This window comes from Peromyscus eremicus, chromosome 1, assembly GCF_949786415.1.
Source record: "Peromyscus eremicus chromosome 1, PerEre_H2_v1, whole genome shotgun sequence".
NCBI lineage: Eukaryota > Metazoa > Chordata > Mammalia > Rodentia > Cricetidae > Peromyscus > Peromyscus eremicus.
The window spans coordinates 37,642,242-37,663,059 of NC_081416.1; the positions used below are offsets into that span (position 1 = coordinate 37,642,242).

General features: G+C 41.9%; 1 protein-coding gene across 2 annotated transcripts in view; it reads left to right on the forward strand.

Moving 5' to 3' along the window:
- The window catches only part of Pip5k1b (phosphatidylinositol-4-phosphate 5-kinase type 1 beta), a 287,232-nt gene that overhangs the window by 119,988 nt on the left and 146,426 nt on the right, over positions 1 to 20,818 (forward strand). For both annotated transcript variants that reach the window (XM_059259518.1, XM_059259513.1), the window contains one exon: positions 107 to 175. In XM_059259518.1, coding sequence (XP_059115501.1) covers positions 107 to 175 — 69 coding nt within the window. The remainder of the gene's footprint in view (positions 1 to 106; positions 176 to 20,818) is intronic.

A 20,818-nucleotide genomic window follows, 5' to 3' on the forward strand; every position in this document is an offset into this window, starting at 1 on the left:
AAAACAATACCGTGCGTGAAGTACTGTTTTTTCCTTTAACAGCATTATTATGTGGCGTTGAAAGAACAGCATTCAGATTTCCAATGGAAATATTTCTCCTTTGCAGATGTCGTCAGCTACTGAAAATGGAGACACGGTACCTGGAAAACAAAACGAAGAAAAAACCTACAAAAAGGTGAGTCTTTTCCTTTCTTCAGAAAGTAGGAGCAGTCTTCTACTGTCTGCCAGGCTGAGGTTGTTACAGCTTTTCTGCCTCCAAAGCTGTTACTGACTTCCTTACTTTCTCTTGCTGCTCTACCGAATTAGCAAAAACTTGGTGGCTTAAGTGACAAAATGTATCATCGCAGAGTTGTAAAGGTCAGGTGTCTGACGGGGTGTGGCTGGTGTGTCCACAGAGCTGCATTCCTTCCAGAACTGTTTGGGGAGAATTAGAGTCCGTGTTCGATCCAGTTTCTAGATGTACCCAGAATCACCTCTTCCTTCTGTCTCAATGCCAGCGGTGGCTGGAGGAGTCTTTATTGGGCTGTATCCTTTTAATACTACAAAGGACCAGTAAATTACACCGTGTCCTCCCAGATACTGCCAAGTAATTTCCTTATTTCAAAAACTTAGTTGATCAACAACCATAGTGTTCACTAGCCCAAACTCTGTTAACACATAACATAGCATATTCATAGGGTCCAAGGATTAGGACATGGCTATTTTTGAGGGACATCTTTCTACACACTCCAGCTGCCATTTGAAGATAAGTGTGGGAAGATGGTTATTTTCCTGCCTCTCTTATTGTTCATAGGAAGAAGACTCTCAGAAACATGTGATATTCGATGTCTAGCATATGAGTCCTTTGACTCACTGCAAAATACTAAGTACTTTTGGTCTTTAAATTTAAAAAAGAAAGAAAGAAAGAAAGAAAGAAAGAAAGAAAGAAAGAAAGAAAGAAAGAAAGAAAGAAAGAAAGAAAGAAAAAAGGTGTACGTGTGAATTGCTGTCACTCCCTGCATTTTTTTTTAACTCTCTAAGATTTTGTGTCTTTGGTCCACTTGCCACAGACATTTTTTTTCTAGGCTTCCAAGTGTATCTTACCTCTCTTTGAATCTGAAAAATTCTTGACTTTAATCAGTCAAGCTATCATTATTGGGTAAAATATGGCCCTAAGCACCACCGTTCCCACTTAAAAGTTAACCTTACACATTACAGCTTTTAAAAGTTCTTGCCCTCCTGCTCCCTGAGATTAGCAGGTTTGTGTATTGGAGATTTACTATATCTTATTTTTTTGTTTCTACTTATTATTCTTTGATGGACAACTAGTGTGTGTTGCCGTGTGAACATTTCTCAAGGTGTCGCCTTTGACCATGTATTCAGGTCATGCATCTGTGTGAAGCATTGATTTCCTAAGTGCTCCTTTCCTCTAGATCCTTTTTAACTTTCCTTTTCTACTCAGAGAACCCTAGACATGTAAACACGGACATTGCCATCTAAAGTGATGGTGTGGTTAGGGAAAAGATGCAACAGGGTGAACTAAAGAATTCTACATGTCAGGTCTTAGAAACTTTCTGTATCCAGCCAAAGATAGTGATACCAGTTCTTACCTTTAGACACGAGTGGGACATCAGTTGTTTCTTCTTTCCCCAGTAAGCATGGGAACGGTGGAGAGACACTTAAGTCACCGGCCTGTCATTACTTCACGTCAGCATCAAAGTACACCAAGATTCTGGACTGAAATCCTTTGTCATACAAACATAATAGAAAGAATATAATCACTACATGCCGCTGTTTGCCAAGTGTGCCCTGGTCCAAAATGCAGGAAAGCTGAGAAGATTCTACAATTAATGGATATTTGACTCAGCAATGTTGAGAAAGTCATAAAAATGAAAAGCTTGGCTGCTGTAATAATTCCTATAGAAAGAAAGAGACAAAAGAAAGTTAAGAAGACCTTTGGATGCACGCACATGCATGTGCAAACACACCAACAATGTTTTAAGAAACACAATAGTATAGGAATCTTTTGATGATCTGATTAGTAAAAGGAATCTTATTAAAAGGGATTACTTAAATTAAAAGGGATTATTAAAAGCAGTTACTCTAGTTGTGAGAATGTTCAGAGTAAATGAATGTTGACTCAAAGAAATGGGGGAGAAACTAGTTTTCTTTCCAACAATATGGAGAAATATGGATTAAATACTGCAAGGACTGTTGGTGCCTGGTTGGGTTAGTAGTCCCAATGAATGACAAATTTACCTCCTTCCCTTCTTCTCCATCAGGACAGTGCATGAGTTGCCCCTGTAGCTTCATGTTTTGCTCATGACCTTCGTGCAGATATAAAAGTAATACTTTGTAAGTGTACAGAGATATTGGAAATGATGTCCCGTCCCCAGCCCAGCTCTATGAGTGCATCAAATCTACCCTGTACTCCACTAGACGTGTCTTTATCCTTTCCTTCCTCATTCTGAAGCTCTGATGATGCAGTATGGATCTGTTTCATAAAGAGCCTTGGCGATCGTTATTTCTCATGACTGAAATTAACCCAGGTGAAGGACATCTCCCTTCCCCATCTACTGCCAGGCACAAGAAAGACCCCAAAGGAGTATGTGAAGATGTTTCTGTTGACTGGGAGAAGTGTGACATGAAAAACAACTGCAGGCTCAGTACCCTCTACTGAGGTAGTGAGAGGAGCCGCTGTGGACCAGCGTCGACCAGTTGTCTTGGGCTTTCTGTACGAGGCCCCAGATTAGGTGGGCAACAGCCAGCAACACGCCCCTTCCTCCATGTAATGATTTCCACGTGTTTTAGGGAAGAGTCAGCGTTCGCGAACTCTTGGTGTCTTGATCATTTGCATGTGATTGTTGAGCTGGCTGCTCTTAGTTCTTCCCATTGCCCATTTCTCTAATCTGTTACCAATTCTTGGCAAGCCCAGGAGGAACTAAGCATAAACCCTTAAGGTTAATATCTTCAACTAAGGGCCGAAACAAGTCAGGTTTTAGCTGTGTAAAACAAACATGTTGCCCATTACGGCAGGCATTAATGGCTGCCTCCCTGTGTTTACAGAGTCTAGGATTTCCACTCTCAGTTAATTTGCTGAATGTCTTCCGCTGGAGTTGTAAACACAAAAGCCTCCAGGAGCCAGGCAGGAAACAGGTTTTGCTATAACTATGGGAACTATCGTAGGGATACATGCCTTCCTTTGGGGGTGGGTGGCACTCAGCTGCTGCTAACTGAGCCGTGCGTGAATGTACACCCTAGTAGCCTGCCATATACTCTAATTTCCTTAGGAAAACAGAAATACAGATCTTGGTGTGGAATCTACCAGGTTTTTAATCATCAACTAATTTAGAGGTTTGTTTTTCCGTTCACTCTGGGCAAAACAACATGCCCGTGGAACCCTTCTCACATGCAAACCACAGCCAGTTTGCAAACTCTGACACATCCTTGCTATAAGAAAAATGGAGGAAAGAAAAGCATGAAAAAAAAAAAAAAAAGCCTTCGAGAATTTGTCTCTACTTCCCAATACTGCTCAGTTTATTTGGGAGAAAAACATAGTCCCACATGAAAAAAAACAAAAAAATTTAAACAATGACCCAAATCAGTATTAAGTGCCAAGACAAGCGGCAGGCATTTTGTTTAATCATCACAAGTCCCAAGGAGCTGGAAGCTTCCAAGCTGGGAGAGCATTTTGCTAGGGTCAAAATTTCCTAATGTCATGCCTTTAGTCCCAGAACTCCAGAGGCAGAGGCAGACAGATCTATGTTTGAAGCCAGGGTGGTCTACAAAGTGAGTTCCAGGACAGCCAAGGCTACACAGAGAAACTTCGTCTCAAAACAAAGCTAATGTCTTTTTTCCTTCTGTCACTCTTTAGTGGCTGTACCTTCTAATTCGCTTTCTTGTCTGCGTGATGGGGCATCTGGTGAGCATGACACACACTTGGATGAGGGTGACTTGCAGGAGGGACAGGAAAAGCTAACTTGAGCTCAGCCCAGTGTTGGTATCTGGGGCACATAGCAGGTAGTAGCGTGGGTTTGACTCTGAGTCAGCCTTGGGAGCTGGTGTAAAGGGTTTGACCCTTATGTTCCAGGCCAGTGTATCCAGTAGAACTTTCCGGAATGCTGGACGTGTTCAATAATCTGCACTAAGTCCATGGCCACGAGATTCATGAAGTTGTTAAGTGGCAAGCGTTATCTGAGGAACTACATTTTCATTGATGTAATTGTTAATGTTGAGTTTTGGAATCATTTTATATTGACTCTGACAATTTTATACATGTGTATAATGTATTTTTATTGTATTAACCCTACTTATTCCATTTCCTTCTTGCTCCATCTGGAACCTTTCTTCCCAACACATCTCTTTCCTAATTTCATGTCTTTAAAAAAAAAATAGCCTATTGAGTTTAATTGGGAGTGCCTGCATGTGTACAGGTGTGGGGTTATTTACTGAATCATGGGCAGCTTTCCAGTGGCCACACTGTTGAAGAAAAGTCACTTCTCCCTCCCCCAACCACCACTAACTGCCAATAGCTAGCTCTTCCTGGAGGGGTGGGAGTCTCATGTGCCCTTCCCCAATACGTGTTGGAATGTTGACAGCTCTACATCCTTTTCCCTCCACTCTGAACCTTAGGGACAGGAGCAGGGTGTGTGTGTGTGTGTGTGTGTGTGTGTGTGTGTGTGTGTGTGTGTGCACGCATGTGTGAATGACACAGATATCTCATTTAGGGCTGAGCAATCGTCATTTATTCTCAATGTTTTTGACAAATTATGAGTCTCTGCATTGATTACTGCCCACTGTAAACAGAACCTTCTCTAACCAGGGTTGAGAGCAGCACTAATCTATGAATATAAACATAAATATTTAGAAGGAGGTTTGACAACTTGTTTATTTAGCAGAACAATGGTAGAGATTTCCTTTGAGGCTTATGATCTTCTGGGCATGCATGGGGTTTGGACCACATTTACAGTACAGGACTTCTCTCCTGTGTAGCAGGCCCCACATCCAACCAGAATGTGGTTAGTTACCCCCATAATAGTCACTGTAGTGGGTAGCCATTCCAGCTTTGATCTGGAAGTTCCAACCCCCATTGAGACTTCAGCAACTGTCACGCCTACAAGGCGGGGCAAGGGAGGCGCCTGGAGACCCGAGATCTGGATGAGCGAGCATTCTCTCTGTTCCGGGACCCTGGACAGTGGAGGTGGGCCAAGCAGAACTCCAGAGAACACCGCTAGACTGAGATACACCTTCCCCAGACCCCGCGACCTACCTGTCCCTTAATTTGTAAGTTACGCCATTAAATAAATCTCCTTTTAACTACGTGGAGTGGCCTTAATAATTTCACCAATAAGTCACACCACTATTGAATCACTGGGCCCATCTTGCCTGCCGGGTCAGTTTGTTGCATGCAGAATCCACCCATGGGTAAAGCCATCGGTGACTTGATGACTTTTCCACCCTAGCAGGCTGAGGGACTGCATTTTTAACCTTTGTTAGTAAACTTGAAGCTTAGACAAGTATGTGTTGGTTACCATAAGGGATGGTGCAGTTGTAGGCAGAAGGCACTCCAACACTGTTGTGGAGAACAGTGATGGCTGTACACACCGGAACAGCGGGACAAGGTACATGAGGTCAGGGGATTGCGGCACCAGCAGCTTTCTATTCAAGGAAACAAGAGCTGGGCACAAATCAACATAGAAAAAGATGGACGAAACAAAATTCCCAAGAAAGGTTCTCTCATGTAGTCAAGGCTAGCCTCAAATTCACAATCCTCCTGCCTCTGGCTCTTCAGTGCTGGGATTTCAGGTGAACTTGACCATCCTCGGCAAGAAGAGTAATTCTGAAAAATATCACAATGAAGACTTGCGTGAAAGTTTGTGATCGGAGGGACTACCCAAATTTTCCTGCTCCTAGAAGAGGATATTGTGGTGTTCGGGGGATTTATGACCAGAGAAGAGACTTAGAAGCAAGCAGAGGGACAGGCATGCATCTGTAGGGATGGTCAATGCTGGAATAAGACGCTGATACTAGAGATCCAAGCCTCTGCATTGTTTTATGGATTTTTTTTTTTTTTTTTTTTTTTTTTAGACAGGGTCCCATTATATAGCCTGGAACTCACTAGGTAGACCAGGCTGACCTTGAATTCACAGAGATCTGTCTGACTTTGCCTCCAACTAAGGACATGTGCCACCATACCTGACCTCTGTATTTTTCTATAAAGATTTGTGTGTGTGTGTGTGTGTGTGTGTGTGTGTGTGTGTGTGTGTGTAGAGAGAGACAGACAGACAGACAGACAGACAGAGAGAACCAGCAGGTATATGTGTGTACCACGTGTATGCCTGGTACCTGCAGAGGACAGAAAAGGGTGTTTAATCCTCTGGAACTGAGATGATAGGCAGTTACGACCCAGCTAATATGGGTGCTAGGAACCAAACCCAGCTCCTCTGCAAGAGCAGCAAGTACTCTTAACCACTGAGCCGTTTCTGCAGCCCCCAAGCCCCTGCATTTTAAATGTGATGAAATTACTTAGTCCTTGTTCCTCCCAAAGCAACCGATGTCAGGATGGCTGAATGATATGTCCCAGATCACCTAGCAGTTCTTTGCCAGGGAGATGGCCATCTTTTGATTTTGTGACCCCACAGTGGGAGTTGGTAGAGTTTCCCATGCACCTGGGCACACACTGGTGTAGGAAATGTTTGCAGTCCTTATTTACCTTTCTGCCTCCATCACCTCATCTCTGTACCTCATCCTTCCAGCCTGCTTCTCCTTTGTAGGCCTGGCCACAGCAGCCTTCTTCCCCTAGAGAGTCAGTTCTGGGGACTCCAGGCTACAGTGGGAGTCAGGGACAGGGGGCCAGAGGTCTCCAGCCTTTGATACCAGTGAGTCTCTAACCAGTCCCCTCCGTGTCTGGTAGGAAACAGAGACCAGGACACACTTAGGGTAGGCCCTTGACCTGAGTGCCCCAGTTTCTTTCATCTTCTATTTTTCAAGACCTTAGTTTTGTTTCACTGCAAAGCATCAACCAGTTTTCCTGTTGGTGGAGCAGGCAGGGATGAGGTGGGAGGTAGTGATGCCTGGCCCTTACCACATTTACAAGGACAGATGGCTTTTATGACTTTTTAAGCATGAGTAAGGAAATGGCCCAGAAACACTTTGATCTAAATGGAAGCACTTGTTTGAAGCTAAGCTCCTTTATAGAGTCTTTGTGAAGACCTAGAGCTGCCTCTGGAGAACTCTGGAGTGGGGATCCCAGATTGGAGGAAGACATCTCTGTGTGTATCTGTTCCTGTGCACTTAGTTTGGAATCACGAATTCATTACCTATTCACAAATTGAGTAAGTCCTTTTCATCCTCTGGGTAGGGAAAAGAGCTGGCCTGTGTCTCATGCCCTGACCACTCTTTCTTTCTCTTGGTTCTAGAAAGCCAACCCCACTTCCCTAAAGCCAGCAAGCTTATCCTCTACCCCGGCAGGGACTGCCCTCTGCAGCTTAACCTGGGCATCTGTGCATGTGCATTGAGCAGCAGTTGCCGTGAGCAGCAGCCTCCCTCGTCTCTAGGAAGAGGGGACCCTGTGGCATTTGGAACATTGTTTGTGTTTCATCATAATCGGAAAACTGCCTCCCACTTCTCAACCAGAAGTTGTGTTTCATGGAGAACATTTCAGGTCTGGAGACATTTTTGGTTCTCACAGCTTGAGAGATGGTGCTCTTAGCTAGGTGCAGATAGGGACCAAGGACGCTGTGTCTTACAATGCACAGGACAGGCCTTTCATAGCATCGCCTAAATGTCACTTTTCAGTACCAAGACTGAAAGTCTTTGGCCTAGCCAAACTTAGCCTTTGAAGAGGAGGGTGGATGTGAGTTGTCGTCTACTGATGCCAGTCTGTGATCTCGGGCTTTTTTTTTTTTTTTTTTTAATTGATTTGTGTCTTCATTTTCCTCACTCATAAAATATAATGAATACATGCCCTGGGCCTGTATCACAGTGCTATAAGTATCAAATGGGTTAACAGATGTGGACACAACTGGATAAAGTAGAATGCTAATGAGTGAAGTCCCAGTATTTGTTAATGAGAATAAGATCTCTCCACCTGTGATTCTCCACATTTATCTGTAGAAACAGAAAGATGGTCACGTGGCTAGCACCTCTGGACTAGACTCACAGAAATGATTTATTAGCATCCTGAGGTCAGCTGCAGTTGACCTGGGCGTGGGACAGGGAATGGGGAGTGTTGGAACTGGATACTGTCCTTCCCCAATGCAGTGGCTTATGACATAAGAAGCAAAGACGAGCTTCTAATAGTGGGCTGCCACTGGGATTTTAAAATTGAGCCACGAGGAGGTGGGGAGTATAATTAAATAATCATGTCAGATTTACAAGCATGTATAATAATAAACTATTATCTCCCTTCCCTCATAGTACATACTCAACTCCAAACATCTCCGCTTCTGTAATACATGTCAAATATTCCTTTATTACTTTCTGCGAGATGTTACATATCATTGAGCAAATAAATCAGCAGCTTCAGAGAGAGCCCCCAGGGAAGCAAACCGTCTTGTTGTTTCTCCAAATGGGTCATTGCAAGGTGGCCACTTCCTGCATTCACTTTGGAGGAGGCCCTGGAGTGGTGAGGTGTGCCCCATCTCTACCTGTCACCCACTAAAGGTTTATCTTTTGATCCCCAATTCCTGTAAACATCACATTGGTGTCCCTGAAACACTCCCTTTAGGGGATGCCATTCATTCTAAGCTCATAAACTGTTACAGGGCAACAGCCACTGCAAGGCAGTTGTGTTTGCTATTAGGGCAGGACAGGGTCTGGGGTGTTCCTGTTTGTGCATCCAGACCCCATTGGAGCTGCTGTTCCTGCTCACAGTGAGCAATGCTACCTCGGTTTTCTAATGCAAAGACTATCCGGTGCTAAGCTGCATGCTTCCTACACAGTGTGGCCAGGGGGTTCTCATCCGACCATCAGTCATCCTTGTCCATCTTTATTGTGATCTTCCAGGCTTTGTCTGTTCCCTTGCAGGTCTTTTTAAAGAAGTCACATATGAGAAATAGCAAATGCTAGAATTCTGGACTTAAAAAAATGAAAGTCAGTAACGTAAGTTTTAGTTTTATACATACTTGATAAATATTCATAGGATACTCACCATAGTGTGTTTATTTAGAGTTTTGCTGGAGTGTTGGCCATTGAAATAATTTTTAATTGAGTTCCATTTAGTTTATGCTATCCAAAGATCTTATTTATTTGATGAATGAAAGCGTATTATAGTCAGAAGCAATTAAAAAAAACTAAGCTAATGAGAGCACTAACATTAAATGTTTACTATATGCCTGATACAATTCTAAGTAGTTAAGAACTACTCATTTTATCTTCATAGGAATCCAGTGAGGGTATCAGGGAGACAGGTCAGTGGGTTAAGGGACTTGCCACCAAGTCTGGGATGTACGTGATAGAAGAAAACTGACTCCTGAAAGTTTCCTTTGACTGCCACATATATACCATGGCATATGTACATGTACACACACACACACACACACACACACACACACACACACACACACTGTAATTTTAAAAGAACCTAGTGAGGAGATATGCCTGGCTCTTTGTTTTCATGAGTTACGAATCCGCGGACTCAACCAACCATGGGCTGAAAATATTTAGGGTGAAATATTTCATCTGTACTGAAAATGTACAGCTATTCCCCTTGTCATTGTTCCCTAAGCAGTACAGTGCAGCAGTGGTTGGCATGGCATTTACATGGTGTTGTATGTTTTCAGTAATGTGGAGATAATTTATACTATATAGAAGAATGCATGTTAGATACAGGTAATATTCAAATTTAGCACCCTTTTATAGAAGGGACTTAACAGCGTCTATTGCATTTCTATGGGGGTCCTGGAACTTATTCTCCTCCAAGAAAGGGGACAACTGTCCTGTTATTCCCATTTTATGAATGAGAAAAATTGGTATGGAGAGGTTAAATAACTTGCTTCCCAGGCACAGTAAGTGGCAGAATAGACTGGACATCTAACCCTGATTGTGTCCAGAGTCTGCCACACTCCCTGCCCTAAGGTCGGAACACTGTGTCCAGAGAGTGGTGCTACCAGTGACGTCGGGATGGCCGTTCTCTGGCACGTGCGCACATCTTAGTAGCTTGCCTGGGATGCTGAGTTAGGAGGAAAGCAAGTTCAAGGATAACATGGTCCTTAGAGTGAGACCCTGTCTCACAAGAGGGGCTGGGAGGGTATATGTATAGTCATTCTGAATTACTACTGTAATAACAAAACCAGTGACACAAATAAACCTGGCCTTTTGGGATTGGGAAAAAGACATTAGTACTATTGAGCAATTTTAAAACAACATTTTCCCTGCTTCAATGGTCCAAAGCCAATTTTCCTAATCCGAAGACTTACCATAATGTAAATCCCAAACTATAGCCTGAAAGATACCTTTTTCTAGACAATAGTAATTTTCCAGTAATTTTAAAATGAGAAATAAATACATTTTCAGGATACTGTGTCAAGTGCCAAACAGAAAAGGATAAATAACGCGATTGATTCAAAGTGTTTTCTTGAGAGTAGAGCTCAGGATTGACAGTGAAGAGTGAAATCTAGTTGGCAGATGAGAAATACTTTGAATGAGAAAACTAAGAGGAGCCCACTGTTGAAAACGTAGGCAGCTGACAGGTAGATTCTCAGGAGTAATACTTCACTGTTAATCTGTTTATAGCAAACAAAGATCTGATAGAGAAAACATGGGGCAGGAGAGGGACTCCTTGAAAGATCCCCCGGGGGAATCAGGCTCTCCCAGATGAGCACCTGTGCTTTCGGGTGAGCACAACCGACCGTCCGTTGGTCCTCTGTGGGGAATCGATGGTCTTTGAGACATTCAGACATCATCAAGAAGGGAAGGGAAAGGCTGGGTATTGTGACACACCATGAATTCCCACACTTAGAGGAAGACAGATCTCTGTGAGTTTGAGTCCAGCCTCCTCTACATAGTGAGTTTCAGGCTGCCCTGTCTCTGAAAAAAAGGGGGGAGAGGGAGGAAGGAATGAAGGAACAAAGGAAGGAGATGGAAGGAAAAGAGAAAAATGTCTCTCTCTAGAAACCTGAAAATGCCTCATTTATCTTTTTTTTTTTTGTCCAATTCCAACACATGAATACTTTCAGCCACCCCCTGACACAATGTAGGTTCCATTCAAGGGAAATGTTGGAGCTTCTGTAGAGGCTTGCCTTGTTCCCTGTGGGGAGAGTGTGCTGATCTCACCCCCAGTCCATGACTTCTGCTCATCCCAAAAGCTCAGCTGCCTCCTTGTGGAGCAGGAACACTTGCTCATTGAGCAGAGAATTGAAAATACAATGGTCCGGGTAATCTCCTAATTCCCCTGAGGTATGTTTTCATAGTGTGACCTTGTCATTTGTTGTGGGTGTGGTCTGGGCCTGGAATATAAAGTGCATTTGGTTAATCAGTTGACAAATATTTATTTAGCTTGGCTCAGTGCTATGCCTTATAAGTAATACAAAGGCCAAGAAAGCCAGAGTCACCACCCTAAAAAACGTTGTCATTGTCTTGATAAGTGATAGGCTGGGGGTGGGGGGCTTGATAAAATAACAAGCTATTTTAATAATAATTACCAAGATGTGATGCGAATAAAAGGGGTCAGGAGTGCTGTTGTTGAGGCAAGGCATTCAGGGAACTCCTCTAAGGAGCTGACGTGGGGCTGTGGTCACAGGTGTGAGAATGAAGCAGCTGAGAGAAGAGTGGTGGAGAGAACCTTCTTGTCAGAGAGAATGGCCTTTGCCAAGCCCTGGAGGCAGGAAGCAGCAGGGTGGCTTCCAGGAACCAAGGAGAAGCCAGTGTGGTGGAAACTTCTGAGCTAGTGAGAGCAAATGGGTAAGCTAGGTAAGAGCAGCAGTTCCCAGCTGGAGCCAGTTTTGTCCGCATGGGGTCAACAGAGTTGCCACAACTAGTATCTGATGAATCCCAGGGTTTCTAGGACATATTGAAGTACACAGGATAACCCTTCAGCACACTGGCCCCAAACGTCAACAGAACTACATTAAGAAATAGGTAGTGGCCTAGACTAAACCAGTAGACTAGGGTAGGGATCATGGGTAGATCTTGACTTGGATGTGGGCTGAGGAAGTGATAGAAATAATTGATGATCCCATGATTCTAGCTCGAGTTCTTGGATTGTATCATGGGTAGAGATGGAGAAGGATGTCTAGGGACAGTGCCATCTTCCAACTTGGGACATGTTAGTTGGGCAATGCCAATGAGGCCTTGAAGAGAACCAAGAGGTTGAGAATGTGGATTGGGAACCCATGGGACAGGTATGGAGTTTGGCTTCAATCAGTTCATCAAAGTAGATTTATAGGAATTGATGCAACAAAGAGAGGATTTGTAGGCAGGCGGTGGTGGCATATGCCTTTAATCCCAGCACTTGTTTAATCCCAGTACTCGGAGGCAAAGGTAGGTAGATCTCCGAGTTCAAGGCCAGCCTGGTCTACAGAGCTAGTTCCAGGACAGCCAGGGCTACACAGAGAAACCCTGTCTCTAAAAACCAAAAAGAAAAGGGGGGGGGGGGGACTTTGTGACAGGAATGTTCTTATTTTGATATACCTCTGAAGACTCCCCTCTATGGAGGTATATAGACTAAGCATCATTAAGTGCTTCAAAATCCAACTTTAAAAGATATTTTTATTAATTCTTTGAGAATTTCATACATGCATACAGTACATTTTGATCACGTTTACCGCCAAGTCCACAACTTTTTCTGTGTCCACAAAACACCACAACTGGAAAACTCCACACCTGACGTATGTAACAGGTTATAATCAAAGCATAGACACGGTAAACATATTGTATAAAATTACCTTCAGCAAACAAATTTCATCTTTCATCTTCGGTCTCATACCTGTAGCATCTCATCATATATATGCAAATATTCTACAGTACAAAAAAAAATCCAAGATCTGAACCATGTCCAGTTCTAAGCATTTTGAATAAAGGACAATCAATTTATATTTCTCAAATAAACAAATCTGATGAATGTATACCTTAAGACAGTGGTTCTCAACCTTCTTAATGCTGTGACCCTTTAATACAGGTCCTCATGTTGCAGTGACCCCAACCATAAAATTATATCATTGCTACTTCATAACTGTAATTTTGCTACTGTTATGAATCATAATGAAATATTTGATATGCATGAGCTCTGATATGTGACCCCTGTGAAAGGGTCTTTTGGCTCCAAGGGGTCATAACCCACAGGTTGAGAACCACTGTTCTATAATCTTCCATTGGCCTTTTGCTGATTATTAAAAATATCCATAGTCCATAGCATATGAGTCGTATGTGGTCCATCCCAGTGGAAGTGTCATGATCTATCTCCTGCCAATTTGCATAATCATAGAGAGCAAGGTCCTTGGCCCACATCTGGACATCCACATAGTCCACACAGCACTTGGTATATAAGGTTTAAGAGATGTATCACTTTTTCTTCTTAATCCTAAAATTGCTATAGACTGGGCAAGTGTTCTGAAGTCTTCGATTTGGGATCTTCAGCTAGAGATGAGATGTGGTATAAATGGTCAGACAGGGTAGAATTTAGACTTTGCATGATTGAATTGTGACATGTATACTTTGAAAGAGTTCGGCCCTTGAGATGTCTCAACAGATAGAGAAGCTTTATGTGCAAGCCTGAAGACCCGGGTTCTTTCCCCAGACCCCACAGTGGCAGGAGAGAACTAACTCCTCCAAGTGGTCCTCTGACTTCCACACCTGTCCTGCTGCACTCATGCATGCACAGGTTTGTATACATACCCACGCTCATGCACACAATAAGAATAATACAATTTAAAAAAATAAAGAGCTTAGTGTGGCTTCCCTGACTTTGTCTTTGTCAACTGCGATGGTGATTTGGGTTATCGCTCTCCTGGGTCACTTCATGGGCGTTTGAAAGTTGATGTTGGTGATGTTTCATGCCTAAGTCCCTTTGACTGCGGTCCATGGACTAATAACCCTTGTAGAATTTAGCAATGAATTCCTAGCTCCGTCGCTTAAGGTTCCAATCTTTCTAGATGTTGTCCCAAGCAAAGGCTGCCCCTTGATAGTTGCCAGCCAATATTTGGGATTGTCTAGCAGCCCAATTCTCCAGCCTAGCAGCTTGATAGACATCCTCATCAAATGATAGGAACAAGGTCAGTGATTGTCCAGATTTGCTGTTTGAGAAGAGAGAAGGAACAATTAGGCAGTTTGAAAAACAAGGATAGACTCACAAAAGCATGGAAAAGGGTAGACTGCAATGCTGCCATTTAGACTATTGTTGTTGGTTGTTTGAACTCTTTTGGCTCTTTTGAGGGTGGCCCACCACCCAGCTCCCAAATAGATCACACATGGGGATGCGTATTCTTTCTTATGAATTCCTGGCCTTAGCTTGGCTTGTTTCTAGCCAGCTTTTCTTAACTTAAATTATCTCGCCTACCTTTTGCCTCTGGGCTTTTACCTTTCTCTATTTCTGTATACCTTTTCTTTCCTTCTTATTCTGTGTCTGACTGTGTAGCTGGGTGGCTGGCCCCTTCTTTTCTTACTCCTTTGATCTTTTTCCCCAAATTTCACCTTCTATTTATTCTCTCTGCCTGTCAGCCCCACCTATCCTTTCTCCTACCTTGCTATTGGCTGTTCAGCTCTTTATTAGACCAATTAGGTATTTTAGACAGGCAAAGTAACACAGCTTCACAGAGTTAAACAAATGCAACATAAAGGAATGCAACACATCTTTGCATCATTAAAACAAGTGTTCCACAGCATAAACAAATGTAACACATCTTAAATTAATTTTCCACAAAATTTCCTCCTTTTTGTCTAAATAAAAATGAAAGGTTTTAACTTTAACATAGTAAAACTGTATACAACAAAAATAGTTATCAAATAAGAATTACATTTACAATATTCAGTCCATTTGTATTTAGCAAATTCAGAGAAAACACTCCATTATCTTCCTATCTTAGTGAATCCAAAGTTTTATACCTAATTTACTTTCTACCATAACTAAGGAAAACTATAACTCTAATTATTTAGTCTTTAACTCCATTAAAGACACAGAAGGATATAATATTACCTAACAACAGAGACATCTTGCTGCCTGGACAGTCACCCAAAGTTCCTCTGCAACATCGGGGCATCCATCTTCAGCCTACAGGCCTAGAGTATCTGGCAGATTTTTCAGTGAAGCAGGAAATTTGAAGGACTGTCTTGCCTTGTATTGACAAAGTTTGTTAGTCGCTTTCCTCTGTGTCCTGCAGAATGTCTGGCAAACTCTTCTGTGAAGCAGGAATCTCGAGGGACTGTTCTGCCTTGTTTTGTTGAAGTTCAGCAGTCACTTTCCTATGAGTCCTGCATGTCCAGTCGGCAGAGCACACAGTCAAGCTGTCAAAGCAAAAGCAGTTTCTTGTCCAAATGGCTAATCTTGCCACAATGAAAGCAAACTCCTATGGAGTTTCTTTGATGCCCATAATCCTTTTATGAAGTAAATTGGTGCTGCCAGGAGCAGATGTGTCTCATTGTCATGTAAAGCCCTAAGTTAACAAAACATTTTAAATGCCATATTCTATAGATCTTTGATGTATTTGAAGACCATTTATCTATCTAAAATATACCTATTTAACCTAAAAAAAACATACCTAATATGACTACAAGTTTGATTATTACAAATTAACTATTAACCTCATTTCTTATTTATACATTGCATTTTTATTTATTTATTTATTTATTTATTTATTTATTTATTTATTTATTTATTTATTTTGGTTTTTCGAGACAGGGTTTCTCTGTGTAGCTTTGCGCCTTTCCTGGGACTCACTTGGTAACCCAGGCTGGCCTCGAACTCACAGAGATCCGCCTGCCTCTGCCTCCCGAGTGCTGGGATTAAAGGCGTGCACCACCACCGCCCGGCTGTACATTGCATTTTTAAATGAACTGCATAAGCACAATACCCCAAACAAGAGTAGAAACATATACACAGTGTAACAAAATTAACTTTAAAATTGTATCAATAAACCAAAATCCATGCCAATGCAAAATATTTTAGATTAATAGTTGTCTTTTTATCCTATATTCCCCTAAATATAACAAACATCCATGACCCACCAAATAACCAGGGAAGCACACTGGTTAGTTTGCGGGGCAGGCATTGTCCAGCTTTGCTTTGTATGCATTTTAAAGAAACTCATGAAAGAAGTAGTAAGCAGGGCAAATAGCAAGTGCTAACTTCCAGGTTACATGCTTATTTTTAGCTCATTAATTATTTGAAACAGAGACAGGTCAGTTCTACCGTCTCCCAGTAGCATATTCGTTTGGGATGAAACCTAAGATCAGGCTTATCTTCAGGTTTCAGACACAAAAAGAGGTCTGAAGCAGTGAAGTTGAACTAGAGAGCAAAATCAAAATGTGGAGTCCCCTGAGAGTCAACCTCGTAAAACAGAAACTTTTTTCCCCAGGAAGTATTCCACATAATAAAAATGTCAAAAGTTTCCATTTCCTTTCGGAATTTAGGGCATGCCAACTCAGGCTGCATTGATGTTTATCTCCATGCTTTTTATTCATTCATTTGTTTCTAAACAAGTTTTTTTTTTTTTTTTGGTATATTGCTGTTTTTTTAAATGTAGGCCTTTTGGATTGTGTGGGTCTTGAATTGTTTTACATGTGTTCACAGATGTGTGGAGAGAAACAGAGGAGTATGCTGCAGCTCCTGACTCACCTAGCCAAGGGCAGGGTCTCTTCCCGGAAGATTAGTGGTCACACAAAGTAGATCAGCACGTGGCGTCCCTTGGCTCTCAGAGTCCTTGCCAGGGAAGCACACTGGTTAGTTTGCAGGGCTAGCTCTGGCCACATCTGGGCTATGCAAGCCCAGCCCTCTAACCTAAGGTTCCATTTCTACCACGGAAGACTGTAAGCCAAGGCTTTCACCACAAACAAGAGCAATTACAGGCATCCACACCCTTCCTTCTCTCCCCTAAGTTTAGCCTCAGCCTTTGTGGGAGTTTTCCTGGAGAGAGGTGAAGGAACTGCTCTTCAAGCCGGATGGAGCCCCAACAACAGGCCAGAGAAACAATTCTACCTGTGTCTAGTTTAATGAAGCAGTGAGTTTGGGAGGGCTAACCATGGAAGTGCAAGTGAGGGGTTACTTATGGGTATATGGGTGACTCAAAGGCAGCTGGATTATCAAAGAAGTGTATCCCAGTATGGACACTGTGCTGGATAGTTTTATGTCAACTTGATGCAGGCTAGGGTCATTTGAGAGATGGGTGCCTCAATTGAGAAAATGCCTCCATAACATGTGGCTGTTGACAAGCCTGTAGGGCGTTTCTTGTTTTTGTTTTGTTTTTTTTGTTTTTCGAGACAGGGTTTCTCTGTGTAGCTTTTGTGCTTTTCCTGGATCTCACTCTGTAGACCAGGCTGGCCTCGAACTCACAAAGATCCGCCTGGCTCTGCCTCCCGAGTGCTGGGATTAAAGGCGTGCGCCACCACCGCCCGGCTGTGTAGGGCGTTTCTTAATTAATGATTTATAGGGGAGGGCCCAGTCAAATGGTGATGGGCTAATGGTCCTGGGTTCTATAAGAAAGCACTCAAAGCAAGCCATGAGGAACAAACCAGTAAGCAGCACCCCTCCATGGCCTCTGCATCAGCTCCTGCCTCCAGGTTCCTGCACTGTTTGAGTTCCTGTCCTGACTTCCTTCAGTGATGAACAGCAATGTGGAAGTGTAAGCCAAATAAACCAAGTTGATTTTGGTCAAGGTATTTCATCACAGCAATCATCATGCTGACTGGAACAGACACTGATTCACAAAAGCAGCGTCTTTAGAACTCACTGCACAACTTGAAAAAAATGTCCAATTCAGAAGGAATAGGTATACAACAGCACCAGATCCCAAAATCACTGGGCGCCTTGGTGGCCCAGAACATTTCCAGCTTTCCACCCTCAACCCCACACTGTCATTCAGTAGATTGGGCTAGGCACCAATTTGCATTAAGCAGGGCAAGAGAAGCGGACACAAAGTCCTTGGCCAGCAACCTCATGAAACCGAATTAACACCATTAAAACCTGCCTTTGAACCATTATCCATTGTGGAGCCCATCCGGCTGATCAAGGATTGCCTATGTCCTCAGTCCTCAATAGCACTGTTCATTGTTTTTGTTATTATTTGGTTGAGACCAGGTTTATCTGATTGTCCTGGAACTCAATATGTAGACCAGGCTGGGCCTTAACTCACAAAGATCCTCCTGCCTCTGCTTAGTGAGTGCTGGGATGGGAGGCGTGGACCTGCATGATGGAAAGCATGCACCTCCATGCCGGGTGTATTGTTATTTTTCTGTAGCTTAGCCAGCTAGAGAGGTTGACATGTCTTCATTAGCACTTGCGTTTGTATTTGTTTGTATTACTCATAAAGTCTGATGTTTTTTCAGACAATTTGCATTGACCTACATGTCTTGTTTTGAGAGTTACTTATGAAAACTATTGCTGTTTTATTGCTAAGTTCTACTTACAAATTAAGAGCACCGTATTTTTGTTACAAATGCTTTTCTGACCTAAAATTAGACTTTTAATTTTAACTTCCTGTTACTGTTTTTAAGTGAAAAACTTTATTTTATTTTCAACTAGTGAAAAAATTATACCTATCTGTGGTTGTAGCATGGTGTTTGCTGTGTGTCAGCATTTTGTGATAATCAACTGAGGATATTTAGCATACCCATTCCATCAGACATTGTCATTCACCATGGTGAAAACACCCCAAGTCTTCTCTTCTGGCCATCTGAAGTAATAATACAGCATTGTTACCCACAGTCGGCCCTCTGTTTTGGGGATACCATAACTTACTCCTTCTAACTGGGACTTCTCACACATGGACAGGTCACTCCTTCTCCCCTTCAATCCTTTGTTTTTCCAGCAAAGCTTTTATAAAGTCAGACCTGCGGCTACTTCCCAAGGCTCTGTTTCCACCCCTAGTTTTCAACTTTACTTCTAGTAATGCCTTGTTTTAATTATAATAACTTATAAGATCTACTTCTCATGATATTACTTAATTTTCAAGTTTTTCCTGGGGATGTTTTTATATTATTCTTGTAATTTAATTTTAGGATAATATGGCCATTCTAAGAATATTCATACTATGTTTTCAGTTCAAGTTATATTACATGTATTAATAAATTTAGGGAGAAATAACATCTTTAACTTATTTCATCTTTCCTCCTTAGGATGGAATGTCTATGTAGTTACTACCTTTTTTCACTTCGGTGAAATTTTTTCTGTATTGATTTTGCACATCATTTTTAGATAAATATCTTTCTGTATAACCTATATGGGACTTTGTTTGCTAATGTCTTGAGGAATTTTTTTTCTATTATGAATAGGATCATTCTTCCCGTTACATTTTGTGACTGTTAATATCCTGTAAGTTTATTTTATAAACTGCTAACAATTTATAAAAATTATTTCATGGCCAGGCGGGGGTGACCCATGCCTTTAATCCCAGCATTCGGGAGGCAGAGGCAGGTGGGTCACTGTGAGTTCGAGGTCAGCCTGGGCTACAGAGGGAGTTCCAGGAAAGGCTCCAAAGGTACATAGAGAAACCTTGTCTCAGAAAAGAAAAAGAAAAAACAAACAAACAAACAAAAATTATTTCATTAGGTTCATGATTGGTTGTTGGATATAGATACAGTATCTATAACTCTATAAACTATCAATTTTAGTTTTTCAGTCTATCTGTTTTATCATTGGCTTGTTTTGCTTTATTAATTGGATCTTCAGAAGTCAAAGTCTCAGAGACTCTTTTTGTTAGGTTCCCAAATACTCTTGTGACATTTTCCAGAATACTCATTGCACACCCAGGTTATTGAAAGATGTGTAAATAAAAGACATTTGGAAAGTGTCACTACTCTAGTGTTTCTCTTGGTGTGGTGCTTTCTTTAGTGTAAAAAAGTTGTTGTCTTTATTAGTAAGTTTTCATTCTGACTCTAGTTTTACCAAAAGTTTATTATTATTATTATTATTATTACTGAGTGCTGTAATTTTCCTATAATTGATTTAAGTGACCATTGGAAAGGCAATCATTGTAAACACAGCTTTTGGGAATCCTAGCAAATAATAAAATCATGTTTCTCTTAAAATATTATTCCTTTTTGAGTTTACATCAGTCCAGGCAGATCGGGTAAATGCGTTATTTTTATAATTTGAGAAATTGTAAAATTTTCTTCCTATGCATCAAAGCAAAGCAACCCGTGTGTCAGTTATCTTAAGGGGATGCTTTTCAGAGCATATTCAGGGTAGGTAAGTTGTTGAGAGCAGTCTTCCTAAGATTCTGGTTTAGGTGAGAAAAAAAAAATGTACTTCTTTTGTTATTGTTATTACTGCTTTGGGATTGGTTGTTTGGTTAGTTTGTTGGTTGGCTGGTTCGTTTTATTTTGCTTGAAATGCTGTTAATTCCTCTATTTTCCCTTTGTTGAGACTTTTTTTTTTTTTAACATTTTTTAAAATGTCTGTTCCTGTAACAGCTGGCCTCAGTATCTTTATTTGTGAAAACAGAGGCGTGGATGCAGCAAAAGGCCCTCCGACTTGATTTCTTGGTGGCGGTTGTTTGCTTGGTTGCTGTGAGGGTCTCTTCTGCACATTTGCTGATTAAGGCCCCACGGGAGGCCTTAGAGGGTGGAGGGAGACAGGTGAAGAGTGGGGAGAGGCTGCATCTCATTCCTCCTGTGCTTCTAACGATACTATGACTTACATTTCTCTCCTTTAGCACATTTCCTACCCTTCTTTAAGTATGCTGTGAATTAG